General features: G+C 42.1%; 1 protein-coding gene across 1 annotated transcript in view; it reads right to left on the bottom strand.

Annotated features, from left to right (window-relative positions):
• The window catches only part of LOC133538691 (CUB and sushi domain-containing protein 1-like), a 1,135,806-nt gene extending 1,120,980 nt beyond the window's left edge, over window positions 1-14,826 (bottom strand). Inside the window, exon 1 of the mRNA XM_061880405.1 lies at window positions 14,298-14,826. Within this exon, the coding sequence (XP_061736389.1) occupies window positions 14,298-14,439 (142 nt within the window). The 5' untranslated portion in view covers window positions 14,440-14,826. The remainder of the gene's footprint in view (window positions 1-14,297) is intronic.
• Between the last annotated feature and the right edge of the window lie 9,300 nt (window positions 14,827-24,126).

Here is a 24,126-nt window from a genome sequence, read left to right as displayed (position 1 = left end):
ACATAAGGGTGTCCATATGTGCACTTGGCACCAAGACACCCTAGGCCGCAGTTCCATGATCGACTTTGTAGTTGTGTCATCGGATTTGCGGCCTTATGTTTTGGACACTCGGGTGAAGAGAGGGGCGGAGCTTTCTACCGATCACCACCTGGTGGTGAGTTGGCTGCGATCGTGGGGGAGGATGCCGGACCGACCTGGCAGGCCCAAACGCATTGTGAGGGTCTACTGGGAACGTCTGGCAGAGTCTCCTGTCAGAGAAAGTTTCAATTCCCACCTCCGGAAGAACTTCGAACATGTCACGAGGGAGGCGCTGGACATTGAGTCCGAGTGGACCATGTTCCGCACCTCTATTGTCGAGGCGGCTGATAGGAGCTGTGGCCGCAAGGTAGTTGGTGCCTGTCGGGGCGGAAATCCTAAAACCCCTTGGTGGACACCAGCGGTGAGGGATGCCGTCAAGCTAAAGAAGGAGTCCTATCGGGTCCTTTTGGCTCATAGGACTCCAGAGGCAGTGGACAGGTACCGACAGGCCAAGCGGTGTGCGGCTTCAGCGGTCGCTGAGGCAAAAACTCGGACATGGGAGGAGTTCGGGGAAGCCATGGAAAACGACTTCCGGACGGCTTCGAAGCGATTCTGGACCACCGTCCGCCGCCTCAGGAAAGGGAAGCAGTGCCCTATCAACACCGTGTATGGTGCGGATGGTGTTCTGCTGACCTCAACTGCGGATGTTGTGGATAGGTGGAAGGAATACTTCGAAGACATCCTCAGTCCCACCAACACGTCTTCCTATGAGGAAGCAGTGCCTGGGGAATCTGTGGTGGACTCTCCTATTTCTGGGGCTGAGGTCGCTGAGGTAGTTAAAAACCTCCTCAGTGGCAAGGCCCCGGGGGTGGATGAGATCCGCCCGGAGTTCCTTAAGGCTCTGGATGCTGTGAGGCTGTCTTGGTTGACAAGACTCTGCAGCATCGCGTGGACATCGAGGGTGGTGCCTCTGGATTGGCAGACCGGGGTGGTGGTTCCTCTCTTTAAGAAGGGGGACCGGAGGGTGTGTTCCAACTATCGTGGGATCACACTCCTCAGCCTTCCCGGTAAGGTTTATTCAGGTGTACTGGAGAGGAGGCTACGCCGGATAGTCGAACCTCGGATTAAGGAGGAACAGTGTGGTTTTCGTCCTGGTCGTGGAACTGTGGACCAGCTCTATACTCTCGGCAGGGTTCTTGAGGGTGCATGGGAGTTTGCCCAACCAGTCTACATGTGCTTTGTGGACTTGGAGAAGGCATTCGACCGTGTCCCTCGGGAAGTCCTGTGGGGAGTGCTCAGAGAGTATGGGGTATCGGACTGTCTTATTGTGGCGGTCCGCTTCCTGTACGATCAGTGCCAGAGCTTGGTCCGCATTGCCGGCAGTAAGTCGAACACATTTCCAGTGAGGGTTGGACATCGCCAAGGCTGTCCTTTGTCACCGATTCTGTTCATAACTTTTATGGACATAATTTCTAGGCGCAGTCAAGGCGTTGAGGGGTTCCGGTTTGGTGACCGCAGGATTAGGTATTTGCTTTTTGCAGATGATGTGGTCCTGATGGCTTCATCTGACCGGGATCTTCAGCTCTCACTGGATCGGTTCGCAGCCGAGTGTGAAGCGACCGGAATGAGAATCAGCACCTCCAAGTCCGAGTCCATGGTTCTCGCCCGGAAAAGGGTGGAATGCCATCTCCGGGTTGGGGACGAGACCCTGCCCCAAGTGGAGGAGTTCAAGTACCTAGGAGTCTTGTTCACGAGTGGGGGAAGAGTGGATCATGAGATCGACAGGCGGATTGGTGCGGCGTCTTCAGTAATGCGGACGTTGTACCGATCCGTTGTGGTGAAGAAGGAGCTGAGCCGGAAGGCAAAGCTCTCAATTTACCAGTCGATCTATGTTCCCATCCTCACCTATGGTCATGAGCTTTGGGTCATGACCGAAAAGATAAGATCACGGGTACAAGCGGCCGAAATGAGTTTCCTCCGCCGTGTGGCGGGGCTCTCCCTTAGAGATAGGGTGAGAAGCTCTGCCATCCGGGAGGAACTCAAAGTAAAGCCGCTGCTCCTCCACATCGAGAGGAGCCAGATGAGGTGGTTCGGGCATCTGGTCAGGATGCCACCCGAACGCCTCCCTAGGGAGGTGTTTAGGGCACGTCCAACCGGTAGGAGGCCACGGGGAAGACCCAAGACACGTTGGGAAGACTATGTCTCCCGGCTGGCCTGGGAACGCCTCGGGATCCCCCGGGAAGAGCTAGACGAAGTGGCTGGGGAGAGGGAAGTCTGGGTTTCCCTGCCCAGGTTGTTTCCCCCGCGACCCGACCTCGGATAAGCGGAAGAAGATGAATGGATCTTGTCGAGTCCACTCCCCCCTTTTCCCTTAGTCACAATGATGTAATAGGGATTTCCTTAATAAATACAGGAGGCACGCTGGCTGTGCTTTAGAACGTTGTTTTGGATCTGTAACTAGAGTACAGCCCAAAACACGTGTCTCCTCATGAGCTCTATTTAAACCTGTGTCTGCTTGGTTCCTTGGTTCTTGTCTGATTAACAGATGTCACCAGTGTTTGAACCTGACACTTTCCCACCCTAGCATTGCTAGGACAGCAAAGCCAACCCTCACGATTTTTCCGGGAGACTCCTGAATTTCAGTGCACCTCCCAACAATCTACCGGTGCAACCATTTTCTCGAATTAGTCCCAATTTTCACCCAGCCGACATTATTAATGGCTGCCGTGACTGCACTGCCTTTAACATCCTCTACAACAGTGGTCCCCAACCACCGGTACCGAGCCGCGGCTCGATTGGTACCGGGCCGAAGATTAATTTTGTATTAATTTTATTTTTATTTATTTTTACTTTTTTATTAAATCAACATAAAAAAAACACAAGATACACTTACAATTAGTGCACCAAACCCAAAAAACTCCCTTTTTCATGACAAAAACCTCCCTTTTTAATGACGAAGAAAAAATAAATAAAAACACTGAGTATTGCATTATTGCATTTCTTTTCACAGTTTATGAACTTACATTCATATTTTGTTGAAGTGTTATCCAATAAATATATTTATTAAGTATTTATGACTGACTGCTATCTTTTAGAATGTTTTTGATAAATCTCACTTAATCCTCGGCATACCTTCGCACAGCGTACCATCTATAAGAGAAGTAGTGCTCTACAACTCGTCATTGCGCACATAACACAACTACAAAACATAACAACTCAAAATCATGTTGTGCGAGATTTGTGCAGAACAACGTCAGTGGCTGCAAGACTTACTTACTCAACAGCCATACAGGTCACACTGAGGGTGGCCGTATAAACAACTTTAACACTGTTACAAATATGCGCCACACTTTGAACCCACACCAAACAAGAATGACAAACACATTTTGGGAGAACATCCGCACCCTAACACAACTTAAACACAAGCGAACAAATACCCAGAACACCTTGCAGTCCAAACTCTCCCGGGCTACAATATACACAACCTCAACCGACGCAAGTAGGGAGGGTGAGGTGTGGGGGGTTGGTGGTAGCGTGGGTGTGTGTATTGTAGCCCGGAAGAGTCAGGGCTGCATGGGATTCTGGGTATTTGTTCTGTTGAGTTTATGTTGTATTACGGTGCAGATGTTCTCCTGTAATGTGTTTGTCATTCTTGTTTGGTGTGGGTTCACAGTCTGGTACATATTTGTAACAGTGTTAAAGTTTTTTTTACGGCCACCCTCAGTGTGACTTGTGTAGCTGTTGACCAAGTCTTGCAACATCACACGTGTACTGCTCAGCCAAATGTAACAATCAAAAAGGCTTGCACGCTGTCTGTACAGGATTCAGAGGGCATTAAGAACAGTACCCTCGCGGCACCCCCTGAATATTGTTGATTGGGTAAAAATCGGCACGGATTACCAGAGAATGGATACCCACATATTAAAAGGACTCCCGTGAAAATTGGGAACGTTGGGAAGTATGACACTGTCAAGTTCCGTTCATATTAATTTTGCGGGCCGCACATACATTAAATTGTCATATCAAAGTGCGGGCCACAAAATAACGTCTTGCGGGCCGCAATTGGCCCGCAGGCCGCATGTTTGAGACCCCTGGTCTAGCGCATACGTTAGTTCGATACATTTGGGAACTCCACTGACAAATAATACTTAATCATTCGACAAATCTTTTTTTTTTTTTTTTGATAAAGTATAGGGATCTATTCCATTGCATAGTTCTATTTTTCGCTCGTATTTGCTTTTTGCAGAGATATATAGGCCCCTTGTGTACAACAGCCATTCTTAGCTTAGTTGACCACCACTGGTTTTCACTTTCAGTAAGAAATCACTTGTCGGACTACAAGCAATATAACTAAGACCATAATACAACCAAAGGCCACACAGATAAACATTGGCAGAGACCGTGCTTTTAAAATATTATTTACACGTTTATTGAGACTTGGAGTAGAGTAAGCGTAAGAATAAAAGTTTTAAAAAATAGGGGAAAGCGGTAGAAATGGATGGATGGATGGATATATTTCAAGGACCAAAATGCGAGTTAAAATGGCCAATATTAAAAGTACACTTTCAATCGAAACTTTGAAGCCCCTGGGCCAAAACCAAACAAAATCTGAAAAATAAAATATGAGAACATAACCAAAACAAGAATGGCTTGAGAGAAGGTAGCCATGCCCCAAACGAAACAGAAAGTGTTACCCACTAAATGACAAAATTCCAGGAGTAAAGCAGATATATGGGCCAGGTGTCCAACCCATGCACACTCAATGGAAAATACATCCAGAGATTAAAAGAACCAGGCACCACAATACATTAATGGGGCATAACTAAATAGGGTTTCTAAAAGCTACACAAAGATGACAAAATAAACACAACTTTAAACACAATGAAAAGAGGACTCTAAACAAAACAGTAGCAGGCTACAATATACAATTAAACAGGAAAAAGACCTTAAAACCAAAACACAAAAAGTGCAAATATAATATCAAAAAGGGAGTAAATAGCTGCTGCCGGAGTATCACGAAAACTCTAAAGCCAGAAAGATATGTTAAACAGACTACAATGCTTAAATCAAGGGAGAGGTTAAAAACACACCTGTCACCCGCAGCAGTCAGGACTGATCGCCAGGCACGGGGGATATTTAAAGGTGCCACTCCCGCCACAAGACAGGAAGCAATTTACCGAGAAGCATGTGTCTGCAGACCCGGAGACTGCACAGTCAGGCCCACACTTATGGACCCGCACCTTTAGACCCCTTGGTTTTTTGCTACAGCGCCACCTATCTTGTAAGCTAATGGATATGGATACGGAAGATGAATGGTGGTAGGCAGGTGAGTAGCGAACGTGAATCACATTGTTTGTTGAATTTTATAAAAGTTTTTGTCAAAACTGTATTGTACATCCTAACAAACATTTGACTATAATACATTTACAATTACTATAATAGTCTTATATGCATGTAAAATGTAGTATTTAATACGGTATTCAGGCCAAGCTAGCTTAGCCTTTTTTGGAAGCTTGCTTAGCAGGCACATTTTGTTTTTAAGTTAATCATTTTATTACCATGTGCATTAAATTAAACAGAAATAAAATTATATGTGTGTTTCTAAAAAAGCATGACATTTTACATTTTATTAGCAGGAGACACTGTGACATAAAACTTAAAGCATCCATGTGAGTGTGTGTGAGCGTGTGTGTGTGTGTGTGTGCGTGTGTGCGAATTAAGTTGTTTGTTTGTTGTTATTTTTAGGACTGCTTTGTTTGCTAAACTTGATTTTATAACACAGTCTCTTTCTCTCTTTTTAAGGTGCATAAACCATCCAGCATATGGAAAACTTGATCCAACTCCAGCAATGCAGGACATCCTGCAAACAGGTGCATTGCCTGTTCTGCAGCACAACTGTGTTCCAGCCAACATAGTTGAGCAAATGTAAAAAGCATCTATAGTCCCATTTTGACAGACCAGTAGTTGCCTCGTAAGTTGTTGCTTCGGAGGATCAAAATAAAAGACGAGATCAGTAAACAATCAATTATAACATGTTTGGCTGCCTCAAACAGGAATATTTAAACACGTCAATTGTGCAACAATTGTTTCACTTTAACCATAAATGCTGTTTTGGGAATAGTTCAAGATTTTGCAATAAAACCTTGTTTTTTTTATATAATTAAATCTATTTCACTGTAGGCTGTTTTGAAAATATAACCCAATGCAATAGAACATTTAAAATTATTTCATTGTAGGGTTTTTAAGGCTGTTTTGTCAATATAACCCTATGCAATAGAGCAGTGGTTCTCAACCTTTTTTCAGTGATGTGCCCCGTGGACATTTTTTTAATTCAAGTACCCCCGAATCAGAGCAAATCATTTTTGGTTGAAAAAAAGATGTAAAATACAGCACTATGTCATCAGTTTCTGATTTATTAAATTGCTCATCTGTAGTGGTCTTTCTTGAAATATTTGGAAAAAGATATAAAAATAACTAAAAATTTGTTGAAAAATAAACAAGTGATTCAATTATAAATAAAGATTTCTACACATAAAAGTAATCATCAACTTAAATTGCCCTTTTTGGGGATTGTAATAGAATCCATCTGGATTCATGAACTTCATTCTAAATATTTCTTCACAACAAAAGAAATCTTTAACATCAATATTTATGGAACATGTCCACAAAATATCTAGCTGTCAACACTGAATATTGCATTGTTGCATTTCTTTTCACTGTTTATTAACTTACATTCATATTTTGTTGAAGTATTACTCAATAAATATATTTATAAAGGATTTTTGAATTGTTGCTATTTTTAGAATATTTTTTAAAAATCTCAAGTACCCCTTGGCATACCTTCAAGTACGCCCAGGGGTACGCGTACCCCCATTTGAGAACCACTGCAATAAAGCATGTAAAAATATTTAATTTAATTGTAGGCTGTTTAGTCCAAAGGCTTTAAAAAAAAGTTTTAAAGTATATCAAGGTTCAAAATAAGATCTAATTTGAATTTTTATATTTTACATTCAACCAGAAATAAGTTGAGGACTTCAAATACCTGGGCGCATGGGTCAACTCAACTGAGCAAGATCTAAAAGTGAGGAAGGCACTTGCATGGAGGGGCCCTGAACGGCATGACCAGTGTATGGAACTCCAACCTCCCCCGCCAAATCAAACTCAGTTTCTTCTACGCGACAGTTAAATCTGTTCTCCTCTATGGCAGCGAATGCTGGACCCTGAAGCCAACCCTGGAGAAGTCTCTGGATCAGGGTTGTCAAACGTACGGCCTGCGGGCCGGATCAGGCCCACGAACAGGTTTATCCGGCCCGCGGGATGAGTTTGCTAAGTATACAAATTAACCCCAAATTTTAGAATGAAAGAAACAGCTCTTCTACATGTGTCTACTGGATGTTGCAATAGCAATTCTTTGTATCTCAGTAGATCAGGAGTCGGCAACCCGCGGCTCCACAGACGCATGCAGCTCTTGGATCACTCTGATGTGGCTCAGCTGCATACTTGCCGACCCCCCCATTTTTCCGGGAGGTTTTCCAGATTTCAGTGCCTCTCTCAGAAATCTCCCCAGCATAACATTCTCAGATTTTCACTCGCAGAACAATATTGAGGGCATGCCGTGTTGGCAATGCCTTAAATGTCTTCTCGACCATGTCGTCGCATCCGCTTTAATACTATGCTATCTGCCACATCTAGTGTGCGGCTGCTGACCAATGTTCAAGCGACTGCAAGGCATACTTGTGCAACAGCCATACAGGTTACACTGAGGGTTGTGATATAAGTAACTTTAACACTCTTACATGCGCCACACTGTGAACCCACACCAAACAAGAATGACAAACACATTTCGGGAGTACTTCCGCACAACATAAACACAACAGGAAAAATACCCAGAATCCCATGCATCCCTAACTCTTCCGGGCCACATTATACACCCCCACTAACCCCCCCGTGCGTTGGTTGAGGTGGGCGGGGTTTGGTGGTGCTATTAACCGCAACATGTAAGTGTAAAAAAACAACGTTATGATTTGTACATTTTCAGAATGTGCTTCTTCTTTTTTCAAACACAGGAAACAATCTGAAGGTGTTTTTATTTTTAAGTTATCGTGCAGGGATTTTACCAGTCCGGCACACTTGGGAGTAGATTTTTCTCCATGTGGCCCCCGATCTAAAATGAGTTTGACACCCCTGCTTTGGATGGTTGCTACACCAGGATGCTGCGTGCAGTGCTTAACATCAACAAGAGTGCGCACCATCAACAAGAGTGCGCACGTAACCAACAGAATCCTCTACAAGGGAATACCAAAGGTGAGCAAGCAGATTGCTGTAAGGAGAATGAAACTAACACATGTGCATCGGTCCAAGAGGACGTCCCACACTAACATACGTGGATATACTCAAGAAGGATGAAGGAACTCAGAGTACCAAGGAAATGGCCAAATGTATGGAGAATCGGGATGACTGGAAGCAACGATGGAAGGCTCGTCTGAGGACGACCTAGACAGTAGGTGGCCCTGTCGAAAACCTTTGTGCGGGTCTACAAGTGCAGTCTCCGGGTCTGCAGACGGATAATGTTGATTTAGGAAGGGAGCCACTTGTTGTCCTCTACAGATAGATTGTTAAGCAGATCTCATAATATATAAAATTATTGTGTGAAATATAAAAAGTACAAGACCTGGGGCCTGAAGTAACAAGAGTTGGTGGCTTTCGTACTGTAATAGACTTATGTTCAAATCCAGAAAACGGCAAGTAAAAATTGTAATCTCTGAAGAGTGTTCGCACGCACAAATTCAAGCATATTTTGTTGTTACTTTAGAAAATTTAGAAGAGGTGAGTGACTCTGATTCCCCCAATTTTAATATAATTTATGTAATTTACAACAAAATAGAGTAGCATGCAGATCAGAGTTTCATGGGGAAAGCCCTTGTCTTTTCATTATGCAAAAAGCAAGGTCCATTAGAGCATGATTCGGGGTATGTGGTGTTGTAGAAAGCCCATAAAACACATTTGGAAGGAACTCGAACAGAAACGTCAAGGCAGCAGGAGTCTGAATAATTGTGTCCATACAGTGTATACTAATTGCCGTGCAAATTCAGCGAAAAAGAATAGAAATCTGACGTTTGTCAGATTTTAATTAACAGACAAATTGAATTCCTTGTGTGTGCGCTATAAGATAGTTCAAGTGTTGCCAATAGGACACACATACAGTAACCTCAGTGTTGGGTTGACTGTAAGTATTGAATTAGCATACAGAAAATGGAGGGTAAGATTGTGCATTTAACGAGAGCCAATACTATAGTTGCATCACAATTGTGCCTTTACAAAATAAATTAAGCTCAGTTGTTTTATTTTACACTGCCAGACAATAAATAATGCACTATAAATTCATAGAAAAGCTTCATATTTGGAAGCTGACATTTTATTCATGAAATTTATGAAAATAATAATGCATTGCATATATTATGGTCATGTTGACACAAAGCTCACATTCAGAACACTTTGTTGTCATTTAAATACAATATTCATACTGCACTATGCATCTGGCACTTTGTGCCAGTATTGTTCTATTTGTATTTATATTATTTCTTCGTTTAATGCATGCGGTGGTATTGACACAATGTGACGCTGTTTTAAATTGTGCCCTTGCTGGTTTATGTGCATTTCGTGTCTGAAACATCTTTTGGCCACAATTCCTACATGGAAGGTATACTGTCTGCACAAAGTTATGTGATTTGTTATGCAAAGAGACTACTAATGAGGCAAGGTTACATATTTCAGACCAGGCCTATAAAAAATGGCGGCCCAGTGGGCCATACTGGAATGACACCATACTGGCCCCCGACCATTTTTGCAGAAAATGTCCAAAAACTCAACAGTGCTCTTGTTGTATAGCGGAACTTGGACTATTGTAAACACATCGGCAGATCCTTGCATTGACATTTTAACCTTGCTAGCAAACATAGAACACTGGTGTCCAAACTTGTGATTTATATAACTGAGGCATTCCTCAAAGCAGTCCTTTAAGTTATCTCCTTTTTGCCTGTGACAATTTTTTTTGTAACGTGATTTATGTAACTAAGGTTTTGCTGTCAGCAGTCATTTGTTCAACTTCTTAAGTTATACTTGTAGTGTTCCTCAGGATTCCAGTTTAGTGCTCTCTGTTTCATTAGTAGGGCTATTCAACTGATGGCCCCCGAGTTCAGTTCAAAAAACGTGTCAGAGACTTACAGGTTTTCCACAGATTCTTTAAAACACTGGAGTGCTATTATACAGATGTTTTTATTCTAGGTTTTTTGAAGAAGGTCCTTAAAACGCAGGCAAAATAAATAGAACAAAATCAAATGTTTATTGTAGAAGATTCTGGTTCTTCAGAATATACAAAATAATACTGCGGAGGGGGGGCGTGGCCTGCAGGCCTGATGCGAAACGGGGTGTGCCAGGACTGGCCTCGAAGACAGAAACAGGTGAGTAGATGGACCTTGTTATCTAAACACCTGTCGCCTTTATTAGCAGCAGCCGGAATGAGAAATGTAGTTGGAGTTGGAGTTGGGAGCTGGAGAAAGAGCGAGAGCGAGACGCCTAAAAGAGACTGCTGAAAAGCAATTCCAGACTGTTTTAAAAAAAAATATTGTATTCAAACTGCCTACCGGGCTCACGGAGGATCTTTCGGGCTTAGGATAACCCTCACAGGAAAGAGATCTTTTACAAATACTATTAGTAAAGAGAGAAGTCTGGCTCCCCCGGTCCTTAACTTTCTGAAAATGTGTCCCGTAAAACAATTTACTTCAATATACTGTAACCCCAGCCACAATCATTCCCTAAAACAGCAACACTACTTTGCATCCTCCATTGTATTTTTTTCTCAGGGTAACAGAGGTAGGCATTGTAAGTGCATCTTACAAACAATCCTTCCTACTACTTATCTTAATCAGCGTCACTAGGAAGCTTCAAGATAGTAGGATACACCCTAAACTGGTCGCAAATCACAGCACACTTGGGGCCCTCAATAAGCGACATCAAAACATCAACCAAATAATGAAACCATTCAGTCTCACTAAAGAACAGTTTCATTTGTGCAATACTGCCCACACTCGACAGGGGGCAACATTTGTCACAAAAAAAGCAAAGGTATATGTTTTGTTAGGTTGCGGTATGTGCATAATATTTCCACTCTAAAATTCCATGGAACATAAATTAAAACTGAAATTCCGAAAATGCTTCTTGCATTATGCATTTACGAGGTAATTAAATACAAGCGATCACAAAAGGCAAAATATTAACCATGGCAGTAAAGGTCCAGATATGCCGAGCACCTCCTCAAGCCGTGGGAGTATGCATTGACATCATTGTGAAACTTGGGGAAAGGTGCAGAATAACTCCTCAAGCGCAAAGCACAACCTTGTTGTTTCTTGGTGAAGTACATGCAGTAAAGCAGGTGTGTATATCTATATCTATATATATATGTGTGTGTGTGTGTGTGTGCGTGCGTGCATGCGCGTGCGTGTGTGTGTAGAGAGTGAGGGAGAGAAAATAGAGCAAAAAGCCATAAGGTATTGCAAAACTCTGAACTGTTGATACTAATCGATAATAAGAACTGAAAGACTGTTTTTTTTTTTAGCTTTTAAATGTGTCATGGAAATTAGAAGATGATGTCAGTACAGAAGTAGGTAAATAGTTAAAATTACATCAGGAGGTTGCCTACAGCCACATCTGTGACAATATTTTTGCCCCGGCTTTAATTAGGCAGCCCAGCATTTGTTTGCTTTTGTAGTCCATACACACAAGCACGTTCACACGCACACACACAAACACGCACACAGATGCACTCACACACATTTTAATGCAGTATTTTCCATTGTAAAAGTTTCTTGACTTTTCACAACATTTTGAGTGACATTTCCAGACAATCAATAATTAGTTGTGTTTTGGAATTTAAAGTGCATCATCATCCACATTTAAAGGGCTGCTCGCCATCTGGGGTTCGAGGACGTACAAAATAAATTATTGCATCCCCACGTCTGCCTTTCCAGATGTCTGTTTCCCCTTTAATTTATTTTAACGCAATCCTTTGAGTGTGTGCGTCCGTTAAGTCACCAAATGTGGCTCCACAGCCAGATACAAACCTTTATTAAAACTATTTTCTGACAGGCTTCTTATAGGCCAAATTTGATGGAATAGCTGACAGGCAGCGGTACATACAGGGACAGATTGGGGATGAATCACAGATGAGTGGACAGCAGAAGTTGTTTGAATCCTAAACCGCTTAAACGCACCGTCAACATGTCCAACCCTCATGTGAAGTCTATTTTTCTCTCTAAACCGTGGACTTGCAGCACTCCCTGCAGGTCCAGGAATGAGCCTTTTTCAGCTCATAGGGCCACCGAAGTCAGGATATGTAACGGGTCGTGTGCACATGCAAACAAAACAAGGGTATGAAACTGAAATGAGCTATTACTACCTTTTGCAACATTTCCACCTCTCACATAGTCATGATTAGTCCAATTAAAGCCGCTTTATTTCTAAACTGTGCAGGTGCATGCATGTCAGAGGGGGGAAAAAAACCTGTGCACACAGCTCCACCTACAGCATAAAAATGCAGTGTGTGTGTGTGTGTGTGTGTGCAATAGAGAGAGGTGACAGTGACAGGCATGAGCACAGGAGTGAAAAGGCTACAGAAGCACAACACAGAGAAGCCATTGACAAACACAAGTCAGCTTGGGCACCCGAAAAAAAAAAAATGGGGGGTAGAAGGTTAACACTTTCCTCCCTGCCAGCTTCATACATCCTTGTTTGGTCACCAACTTCCCACCAAGCAGCACTGCAGGCCTGCTGACACCAGTCAGCACACTCCCGCAAGCATCTCCACGGCAACCGAGACCAACTCAGTTAAAGGCCTACTGAAACCCACTACTACCCACCACGCAGTCTGATAGCTTATATATCAATGATGAAATATTAACATTGCAACACATGCCAATGCGGCCTTTTTAGTTTACTAAATTACAATTTTAAATTTCCCGGGAGTTTCGTCTTGAAAATGTTGTGTAATGATGACGTGTACGCAAGATGTCACGGGTTTTAAGGAAATATGAGCGCTGCACACACACACAGCTAAAAGTCGTCCGCTTTAACGGCATAATTACACAGTATTTTGGAGATCTGTGTTGCTGAATCTTTTGCAATTTTTTCAATTAATATTGGAGAAGTCACAGTAGAAAGATGGAGTTGGGAAGCTTTAGCCTTTAGCCACACAAACACACGGTGATTCCTTGTTTAAAATTCCTGGAGGTGAAACTTTACTATGGATCAGAGCGCGGTCAAGCAAACATGAATCACGACGGAATGTAAACCAGCAGGTTTCGGTGAGAAAATTGTGGTAAAAAGTCGCTTCTTACCGGAGATCAGCTGAGTTTGTGCCATCCATAAAGCTGCCGTCGACTCCCCTGAGACACTGGCGTCAAGACACCCGTAGACGTACACCCCTGACTATCAGGTACTATTTAACTCACTAAAACACTAGCAACACAATAGAAAGATAAGGGATTTCCCAGAATTATCCTAGTAAATAGCTCTAAAAACATCGGAATCCGTCCCAATGCAATCACATTTTTTTTTTACTTATTTTTTTTTATCATTTTTTTTTTTTCAAGTCTGTCGCTATCAATATCCTCAAACACGAATCTTTCATCCTCGCTCAAATTAATGGGGAAATTGTCGTTTTCTCGGTCCGAATAGCACTTTTTGTTGCAGGCGCCCATTAAAAACAATGTGAATATATGAGGAGCCCCCACACGTGTGACGTCATCGTCTGCGACTTCCGGTAGAGGCGGGGCATTTCTCTTAACACCGAAAGTTGCGAACTTTATCGTGGATGTTCTCTACTAAATCCTTTCAGCAAAAATATGGCAATATTGCGAAATGATCAAGTATGACACATAGAATGGACCTGCTATCCCCGTTTGAATAAGAAAATCTCATTTCAGTAGGCCTTTAAGTCTGATTGAATGGGTGATCTTTTTTTTCTTTATCTATATTTTAATTAAACAGATGTCCTCTTAGAGCAGCTGTGGTAACAACACACCCGCGCAGACCGAAGTCTGAAGTCATCAATGATTTATTTTTGAACTACTTTTTCGGACCACATCCTCCTCAAACCCACCAAAGTGTGGCTGCAAGTTGGGCACACAAGCACGCTATGGTCCTTTTTTTTTTTTTGGTGAGGGCGCACACTTCAAATGCGAACACACACACACACACACACAGAGAGAGACTTCCGAACTCACCCTTAGAGGAGGAGAAATCCCCGACGAGGAGCCCCGTTAGGAGGAGAAGCCAGAAGTCGCGTCTTAGTCTGGCCATTTTCCTCACCGTCAGCCCCCTCCTCTTCATCGGCATCAGCATCATCGACCTCCCTAAATCCGTCATGTTGCTGTTAAATAAATCCAAGCTGGCTTCAAAAGCCTTCTCCCCACCTTGCCGCTCTGCTTGGCTGAAGGGAGCGGAAGGGGGGTAAAAGATGACGGCCGCCCCCCCTCCTCCTTTTTCTTATTTCCTTGTTGATCTTTTCAATGTATAAAAACCACACACTAATCAAAAGAAAAGAAAAGAAAAGAACGCCACCCGAGGATCAATGGCGGATATTCCGGGCGCACATGTCCAGGATGGAGGAGCGGTGCCTGGCTGGCGGCGTGAGGAGCAGCGCGCCACCGGGCTGGGATGTCATAGCAGAGGAGGAGGAGGAGGAGGAGGAAGGATGGAGCGACTCGGTGAAGGTAAGGAGAGAAGAGAGATGATGCTGGCTAGGTCCTCACAGCACACTGAACAGTGCCGACTGAGAAACATGCAGGGGTGGGGGGAGAGGGAGGGAGAGAGAGGGAGGAGAGATAGAGAGACCTTTAACAAGACTTTACTGGTCGCAGTTTTGGATGAAAGTAAGACTTGGTGTAAAGCAGGGGTGTCAAACTCAAATACAGAGTGGGCCAAAATTTTAAACGCAACAAAGCCGCGGGCCGAGGTTGAACAAATGAACCTTTTAACAGGGACCCAAACAAGTTTTCAATATTGAACAAGGAAGGCCTATATAACTTTAGTGACATGCAAAATCCAGTTTCAAATAATAATAATAATAATTAAAAAAATATCAATGGCATATCAAATAAAATGTTAATAAAAATGTTATAACTTTTTTCTATCTGCAATCTTCTGAGCTAAATATCTTTTTTTTCCCCGCAGGCTAATAATAAATTTGAACATACAATAATAATGAATGAATCAAACATTCAAGCCTTGAAGTAGCAAGAGAAAATGCATGTTTAAAACGTTTATTGGTCAGTTCGATGGAAGTTTCCCGGAAGAGTTAGTGCTGCAAGGGTTCTGAGTATTTGTTCTGTTGTGTTACGGTGCGGATGTTCACCCGAAATGTGTTTGTCATTTTTGTTTGGTGTGGTTTCACAGCGTGGCACATATTTGTAGCAGTACTAAAGTTGTTTATACGGCCACCCTCAGTGTGACCTGTATGGCTGTTGACCAAGTATGCTTTGCATTCACAAGACCAGACTTAAGACCAGGGGAGACAGGGCCTTCTCTGTGGTCGGCCCTAAGCTCTGGAACACTCTGGCCCTCCATTTTCAAACTGCTTCCGCAGTGGAGTGTTTTAAGTCTCGTCTTAAGACCCACTTTTAATCTTTGGCTTTTAACACTAGGTGAGTTGTGTGGTCCTCTGTTGTCCTCTGTGTTTTTTAGACACTTTGAGTTCTATTTTACTGTTTTAATTGAGTTTACCCTTTAAAATTGTTTTTAATATTTGCTTTTATATTGTTTTTTTTAAATTGGTTTTATATTTACTTTTTGTTTTTATTCAGTCATTGGTGGAGCATAATATTGTTTTTTTAATATTGTTTTTAACATGGCTGCGCAGCACTTTGGAAACGTTAATGTTGTTTAAATGTGCTATATAAATAAAGTGGATTGGATTGGATTGTGTGTAAAAGCCACAAATATGTGACACGCTGTTAGTATGGAGGAAAAGCGGACGTGACGACAGGTTGTAGAGAACGCTAAAGGCAGTGCCTTAAATGCACGCCCCCAATATAGTCGTCCAGGTGGAAATCGGTAGAAATTCGGGAAAATGGTAGGCCCGTGAGATTTTCGGGAGGGACACTGAACTTTGGGAGTTTACCGGGAAAATTAGGAGGGTTGGCAAGTATGAGTATTAGAGGTGAATGCGGTGTAACACCGGCGGGCCAACTCTAATGCTAAATTGATATTGCCTCAAGGGCCAAATTAAATTACACGGTGGGCCAGATTTGGCCTGCGGGCCAGAGTTTGACACCCATGGTGTAAAGTGTCATGTCAATGCACGTATAATGTTAAAGGCCTACTGAAACCCACTACTACCCACCATGCAGTCTGATAGTTTATATATCAATGATGAAATATTAACATTGCAACACATGCCAATACGGCCTTTTTAGTTTACTAAATTACAATTTTAAATTTCCCGGGAGTTTCGTCTTCGAAACGTCATGTAATGATGACGTGTACGCAAGACGTCACAGGTTTTTAGGAAGTATGAGCGCTGCACACACACACACAGCTAAAAGTCGTCTGCTTTAACAGCATAATTATACAGTATTTTGGACATCTGTGTTGCTGAATCTTTTGGAATTTGTTCAATTAATATTGGAGGAGTCACAGTAGAAAGATGGAGTTGGGAAGCTTTAACCTTTAGCGACACAAACACACGGTGATTCCTTGTTTGAAATTCCTGGAGGTGAAACTTTCCTATGGATCTGAGCGCTGTCAACCCAACTTGGATCCCTACCAAATGTCAACCAGCAGGTTTCGGTGAGAAAATTGTGGTTAAAAAGTCAGTTCTTACCGGAGAAAAGCTGAGCTTGTGCCGTCCATAGCTGCCGTCAACTCCCCTGAGACACTGCGTGTCAACACACCCGTGGAGACACCCTTCCGACTATCAGGTACTATTTAACTCACTAAAACACTAGCAACACAATAGAAAGATAAGGGATTTCCCAGAATTAACCTAGTAAATGTGTCTAAAAACATCGTAATCTGTCCCGATGCAATCGCATTTTTTTTTCCCTAGTCCGTCGCTATCAATATCCTCAAACACAAATCTTTCATCCTCGCTCAAATTAATGCGGAAATTGTCGTTTTTTCGGTCTGAATAGCATTTTTTGTTGGAGGCTCCCATTAAAAAAAATGTGAATATGTGAGAAGCCATCACACGGGTGACGTCATCGTCTGCGACTTCCGGTAGAGGCAGGGAATTTCTCTTAGGACCGAAAGTTGCAAACTTTATCGTGGATGTTCTCTACCAAATCCTTTCAGCAAAAATATGGTAATATCGCGAAATGATCAAGTATGACACATAGAATGGACCTGCTATCCCCGTTTAAATAGGAAAATCTCATTTCAGTAGGCCTTTAAGTTAAAGTTAAAGTACCAATTGTGAAAGTTATTTGATGACAACCCCCAAGATGCAGAGATGGAGGCAGGCATTGGATTGGAAAACATGATTTAATTAAAACTAAACAATAACAAAGAAAAAGCACGCACATGGGTGGAATAACAAACTAAGGGAGTTAGCACTGGGAGCTAGAAAACGAAAAGGAACTTTAGCATGGAAGCTAGTGGATGGCAGACAGAAAAACTGGAAATAGCTAATGACTAACAAGAACAGCTTACCGCTACGACGACCAGGACAACATGTAGCACGACAGGTAGTAGCTGTAACGATGCCAGACACGACAGGTAGCAAAGACACAAAAACGACATGTGGCAACGACAATGATCCAGCACTGACTGGAAGACACAGTTGGTACAAATAGGAGCGGGCTGATTCACAACGGGTGTGGCCAGGTGCCAATCATTCGCAGATGAGGTGACAACAGCACACAAGGAGACAAACAGGAAGCTGAACCAAAATAAGAGCACTTGACAGGAACTAAAGACAGGAGATACTAAACACAGAGGAAAAAAAGACAAATGCAGAGTAAAAAACTAAAACATAGACAAACTGTCAGGGGAAAGCCTGACACCAATAATAGTCACACACACACACACACTGGGTGCGGTGAAATGTGTCCTCTGCATTTGACCCATCCCCTTGTTCCACCCCCTGGGAGGTGAGGGGAGCAGTGGGCAGCAGCGGTGCCGCACCCGGGAATCATTTTTGGTTATTTAACCCCCCCATTCCAACCCTTACAATGGGTAATGGGTCCAATTTTTATAGTCTTTGGTATGACTTGGACTTGAACTCACAACTTACCGAGCAGGGCGGACACTCTAACCCAGGGGTCGCCAACCTTTTTGAAACCAAGAGCTACTTCTTGGGTACTGATTAATGCGAAGGGCTACCAGTTTAATACACACTTAAATAAATTGCCAGAAATAACCAATTTGCTCAATTTACCTTTAACTCTTATTATTATTATTGATAATCAATGATATTTATATTTGTGGAAACACTGATTATCTCAATGATTTCTCACAATAAATATATATAGAAACAGATAAATATTGTTTTTTTAAAATGGGTATTTCTGTTTGTCATTTCGTAGTACATTCTTTTTCCTTCTACGGAAGTTTTTTTTGTAGAAAATAAATGATGAAAAAGACACTTAATTGAACGATTTAAAAGAGGAGAAAACACGAAAAAAATTAAAATTTAATTTTGAAACAAAGTTTATCTTCAATTTCGACTGTTTAAAATTCAAAATTCAACCGAAAAAAAGAAGAGAAAAACTAGCTAATTCGAATCTTTTTAAAAAAAATTAAAAAAAAATTTAGGGAACATCATTAGTAATTTTTCCTGATTAGGATTAATTTTAGAATTTTGACGACATGTTTTAAATGGGTTAAAATCCAATCTGCACTTTGTTAGAATATAAAACAAATTGGACGAAGCTATATTTCTAACAAAGACAAATCGTTATTTCTTCTAGATTTTCCAGAACAAAAAGTTTAAAAGAAATTCAAAAGACTTTGAAATAAGATTGAAATTTGATTCTACAGATTTTCTAGATTTGCCAGAAAATTTTTTGGGAATTTTAATCATAAATTTGAAGAAATATTTCACATATTTTCTTTGTCGAAAAAACAGAAGCTAAAATGAGGAATTAAATTAAATTGTATTTATTATTCTTTACAATAATAAAAAAAAATACTTTAACATTGATTTAAATTGTCAGGAAAGAAGAAGAAGGAATTTAAAAGGTAAAAATGTATATGTGTTTAAAAATCCTAAAATAATTTTTAAGGTTGTATTTTTCTCTAAAATTGTCTTTCTGAAAGTTATAAAAAGCAAAGTAAAAAAAATAAATGAATTTATTTAAACAAGTGAAGACCAAGTCTTTAAAATATTTTCTTGGATTTTCAAATTCTATTTGTTTTGTCTCTCTTAGATTTAAAATTGTCGAGCAAAGCGAGACCAGCTTGCTAGTAAATAAATTAAATTAAAAAAACAGAGGCAGCTCACTTGAAAGTGCTGCTATTTGAGCTATTTTTAGAACAGGCTAGCGGGCGACTCATCTGGTCCTTACGGGTGACCAGGTGCCCGCGGGCACCGTGTTGGTGACCCCTGCTCTAACCACGAGGCCACTGAGTAGGTGACAAGCAGGCTTACACGGGTATAGGAGCGTCTGGCACACTTAGGATACACGTGGGATATTTGTGAGCTTGTTTTTGTTTTTCTATTTTTGAAAACTGTCTTTCAAAAAAACCCTGGTGAAAAGCAGGGGACTTCCTCAATCGCCCTAGTAGAAACCAATACACCTCCACCTATTGTGGTGGGCGTGGCCTGCGCACCTACAGTGAAACGGGGTGTGGTAGAACCGGCTTTGAGATTAACGACAGGTGAGTGGATGACACAGCTGAGAGTGTTTGTCTAATCACCTGTCGCTCTGTTAAAGACAGCAGTCGGGAAGGAGAAGTGAGTTGTTGATGGTGGAGCGTGAGAGAGAGCGGGTTTGAAGGATGCCAAATACATTTTCTGAAAAGAAAAACAAAGACGCTTTATTGAAAAATAAACATTGTTGAGAATCTGGAAGAGTCTGTCATGTCAGTGCTTGGTGGTCTGAGGAACCCTAAGGAGAGAAACCTCCACACCTATGCAATACACTTGAACTATACCCCCCTAGCGGTATAGTACGGTTGGTAGTGCAACCGTTCCAGCAACTTGAGGGTTCCAGGTTCGATCCCCGCTTCCGCCATCCTAGTCACTGCCGTTGTGTCCATGGGCAAGAAACTTTATCCACCTGCTCCCAGTGCCACTCATACTGGTTTAAATATAACTTAGATATTGGGTTTTGGGATACACGCTGGATATTTGTTAGCATGTTCTGGAAAAGTGTCTCTCAAAAAACACTGGTGAAAAGTGGTAAACATCTTTAATCGACCTAGTAGAAACCAGTACACCTTCCCGTGTCAGGCTTACACAGGTATTGGAGTGTCTGCCACACTTGGGATACACATGGGATGTTTGTGTGATGGTTTTTGTTTTCCTGTTTTTGAAAAGTGTCTTTCAAAAAACACTGGCGAAAAGCAGGGGACTTCCTTAATCGCCCTAGTAGAAACCAATACACTTTCCTGTATCAGGCTTACATGGGTATACTAGGAGCTAGCTTCACACTTGTAGGTTACACGTTGGATATTTTTTAGCATGTTTTTGAAAAGTGTCTTTCAAAAAACACTGGCAAAAAGGAGGGGACTTCCTTAATCGCCCTAGTAGAAACCAATACACTTTCCTGTATCAGGCTTACATGGGTATACTAGGAGCTAGCTTCACACTTGTAGGTTACACATTAGATATTTTTTAGCATGTTTTGGAAAAGCGTCTCTCAAAAAACACTGTCAAAAAGCAGGGAACTTCCTTAATCGCCCTAGTAGAAACCAATACACTTCCCTGTATCAGGCTTACATGGGTATACTAGGAGCTAGCTTCACACTTTTAGGTTACACATTAGATATTTTTTAGCATGTTTTGGAAAAGTGTCTCTCAAAAAACACTGGCAAAAAGCAGGGGACTTCCTTAATCGCCCTAGTAGAAACCAATACACTTTCCTGTATCAGGCTTACATGGGTATACTAGGAGCTAGCTTCACACTTGTAGGTTACACGTTGGATATTTTTTAGCATGTTTTGGAAAAGTGTCTCTCAAAAAACACTGGCAAAAAGCAGGGGACTTCCTTAATCGCCCTAGTAGAAACCAATACACTTTCCTGTATCAGGCTTACATGGGTATACTAGGAGCTAGCTTCACACTTGTAGGTTACACATTAGATATTTTTTAGCATGTTTTGGAAAAGTGTCTCTCAAAAAACACTGTCAAAAAGCAGGGGACTTCCTTAATCGCCCTAGTAGAAACCAATACACTTTCCTGTATCAGGCTTACATGGGTATACTAGGAGCTAGCTTCACACTTTTAGGTTACACATTAGATATTTTTTAGCATGTTTTGGAAAAGTGTCTCTCAAAAAACACTGGCAAAAAGCAGGGGACTTCCTTAATCGCCCTAGTAGAAACCAATACACTTTCCTGTATCAGGCTTACATGGGTATACTAGGAGCTAGCTTCACACTTGTAGGTTACACGTTGGATATTTTTTAGCATGTTTTGGAAAAGTGTCTCTGAAAAAACACTGGCAAAAAGCAGGGGACTTCCTTAATCGCCCTAGTAGAAACCAATACACTTTCCTGTATCAGGCTTACATGGGTATACTAGGAGCTAGCTTCACACTTGTAGGTTACACGTTGGATATTTTTTAGCATTTTTTTGAAAAGTGTCTTTCAAAAAACACTGGCAAAAAGCAGGGGACTTCCTTAATCGCCCTAGTAGAAACCAATACACTTACCTGTATCAGGCTTACATGGGTATACTAGGAGCTAGCTTCACACTTGTAGGTTACACATTAGATATTTTTTAGCATGTTTTGGAAAAGTGTCTCTCAAAAAACACTGGCAAAAAGCAGGGGACTTCCTTAATCGCCCTAGTAGAAACCAATACACTTTCCTGTATCAGGCTTACATGGGTATACTAGGAGCTAGCTTCACACTTTTAGGTTACACATTAGATATTTTTTAGCATGTTTTGGAAAAGTGTCTCTCAAAAAACACTGGCAAAAAGCAGGGGACTTCCTTAATCGCCCTAGTAGAAACCAATACACTTTCCTGTATCAGGCTTACATGGGTATACTAGGAGCTAGCTTCACACTTGTAGGTTACACGTTGGATATTTTTTAGCATGTTTTGGAAAAGTGTCTCTCAAAAAACACTGGCAAAAAGCAGGGGACTTCCTTAATCGCCCTAGTAGAAACCAATACACTTTCCTGTATCAGGCTTACATGGGTATACTAGGAGCTAGCTTCACACTTGTAGGTTACACGTTGGATATTTTTTAGCATGTTTTTGAAAAGTGTCTTTCAAAAAACACTGGCAAAAAGCAGGGGACTTCCTTAATCGCCCTAGTAGAAACCAATACACTTTCCTGTATCAGGCTTACATGGGTATACTAGGAGCTAGCTTCACACTTGTAGGTTACACATTAGATATTTTTTAGCATGTTTTGGAAAAGTGTCTCTCAAAAAACACTGTCAAAAAGCAGGGGACTTCCTTAATCGCCCTAGTAGAAACCAATACACTTTCCTGTATCAGGCTTACATGGGTATACTAGGAGCTAGCTTCACACTTTTAGGTTACACATTAGATATTTTTTAGCATGTTTTTGGAAAAGTGTCTCTCAAAAAACACTGGCAAAAAATACAGGGGACTTCCTTAATCGCCCTAGTAGAAACCAATACACTTTCCTGTATCAGGCTTACATGGGTATACTAGGAGCTAGCTTCACACTTGTAGGTTACACGTTGGATATTTTTTAGCATGTTTTGGAAAAGTGTCTCTCAAAAAACACTGGCAAAAAGCAGGGGACTTCCTTAATCGCCCTAGTAGAAACCAATACACTTTCCCGTATCAGGCTTACACGGGTATAGGAGTGTCTGCCACACTTGGGATACACATGGGATATTTGTGTGCTGGTTTTTGTTTTCCTGTTTTTGAAAAGTGTCTTTCAAAAAACACTGGCGAAAAGCAGGGAACTTCCTTAATCGCCCTAGTAGAAACCAACTCACCTTCCCGTATCAAGCTTACATGGGTACACTAGGAGCGACCGTCACACGTTTAAAACAGGTGGGATATTTGCGTGCTTGTTTTTGTTTTCCTGTTTTTGAAAAGGTTCTTTCAAAAAACCCTGATGAAAAGCAGGGAATTTCCTCAATCGCCCGAGTAGAAACCAACACACAAACCCGTATTGGGTTTACATGGTAATACTATGAGCTACCTTCACACTTCTGGGATACACGTTGGATATTTGTTACCATGTTTTGGACAAGTGCCTCTCAAAAAGTGCTGGTGAAAAGCAGGGAACATCCTTAATCGCCGTACTAGAAACCAATACACATTCCCGTGTCAGGCTTACATGGGTACACTAGGGGCTACCTTCACAATTAGGATGCGCATGGGATATTTGTTTGCTGTTATTGGGGAGGAGACCCTGCCCCATGTGGAGGAGTTCAAGTTCCTTGGAGTCTTGATTATGAGTGAAAGAAGAGTGGATTGTGAGATCGACAGGCAGATCGGTGCAGCGTCTTCACTAATGAGACGCTGTATCGATCCGTTGTGGTGAAGAAGGAGCCCATCCTGAAGGCAAATCTCTCAATTTACCGGTCGATCCACGTTCCCATCCTCACCTATGGTCATGAGCTTTTGGGTTATGACCGTAAGGACAAGATCACGGGTACTAGCGGCCGAAATGAGTTTCCTCCGCCGAGTGGTCGGGCTCTTCCTTACATATAGAGTAAGAAGCTCTGTCATTCGGGAGGAGCTCAAAGTAAAGCCGCTGCTCCTCCACATCGAGAGGAGCCAGATGAAGTGGTTCGGACATCTGGTCAGGAAGCCAACCGAACGCCTCCCTAGAGAGGTGTTTAGGGCACGTCCAACCGGGAGGAGGCTACAGGTAGGACCCAGGACACGTTGGTAAGACTATGTCTCATGGCTGGCCTGGGAACGCCTTGGGATCCTCCGGCAGGTGCTGCACGAA

This window comes from Nerophis ophidion, linkage group LG02 (assembly GCF_033978795.1).
Source record: "Nerophis ophidion isolate RoL-2023_Sa linkage group LG02, RoL_Noph_v1.0, whole genome shotgun sequence".
Lineage (NCBI taxonomy): Eukaryota > Metazoa > Chordata > Actinopteri > Syngnathiformes > Syngnathidae > Nerophis > Nerophis ophidion.
The sequence above is the reverse complement of the archived record's forward strand: the minus strand, read 5'-3'. Positions and strand labels throughout refer to the sequence as shown.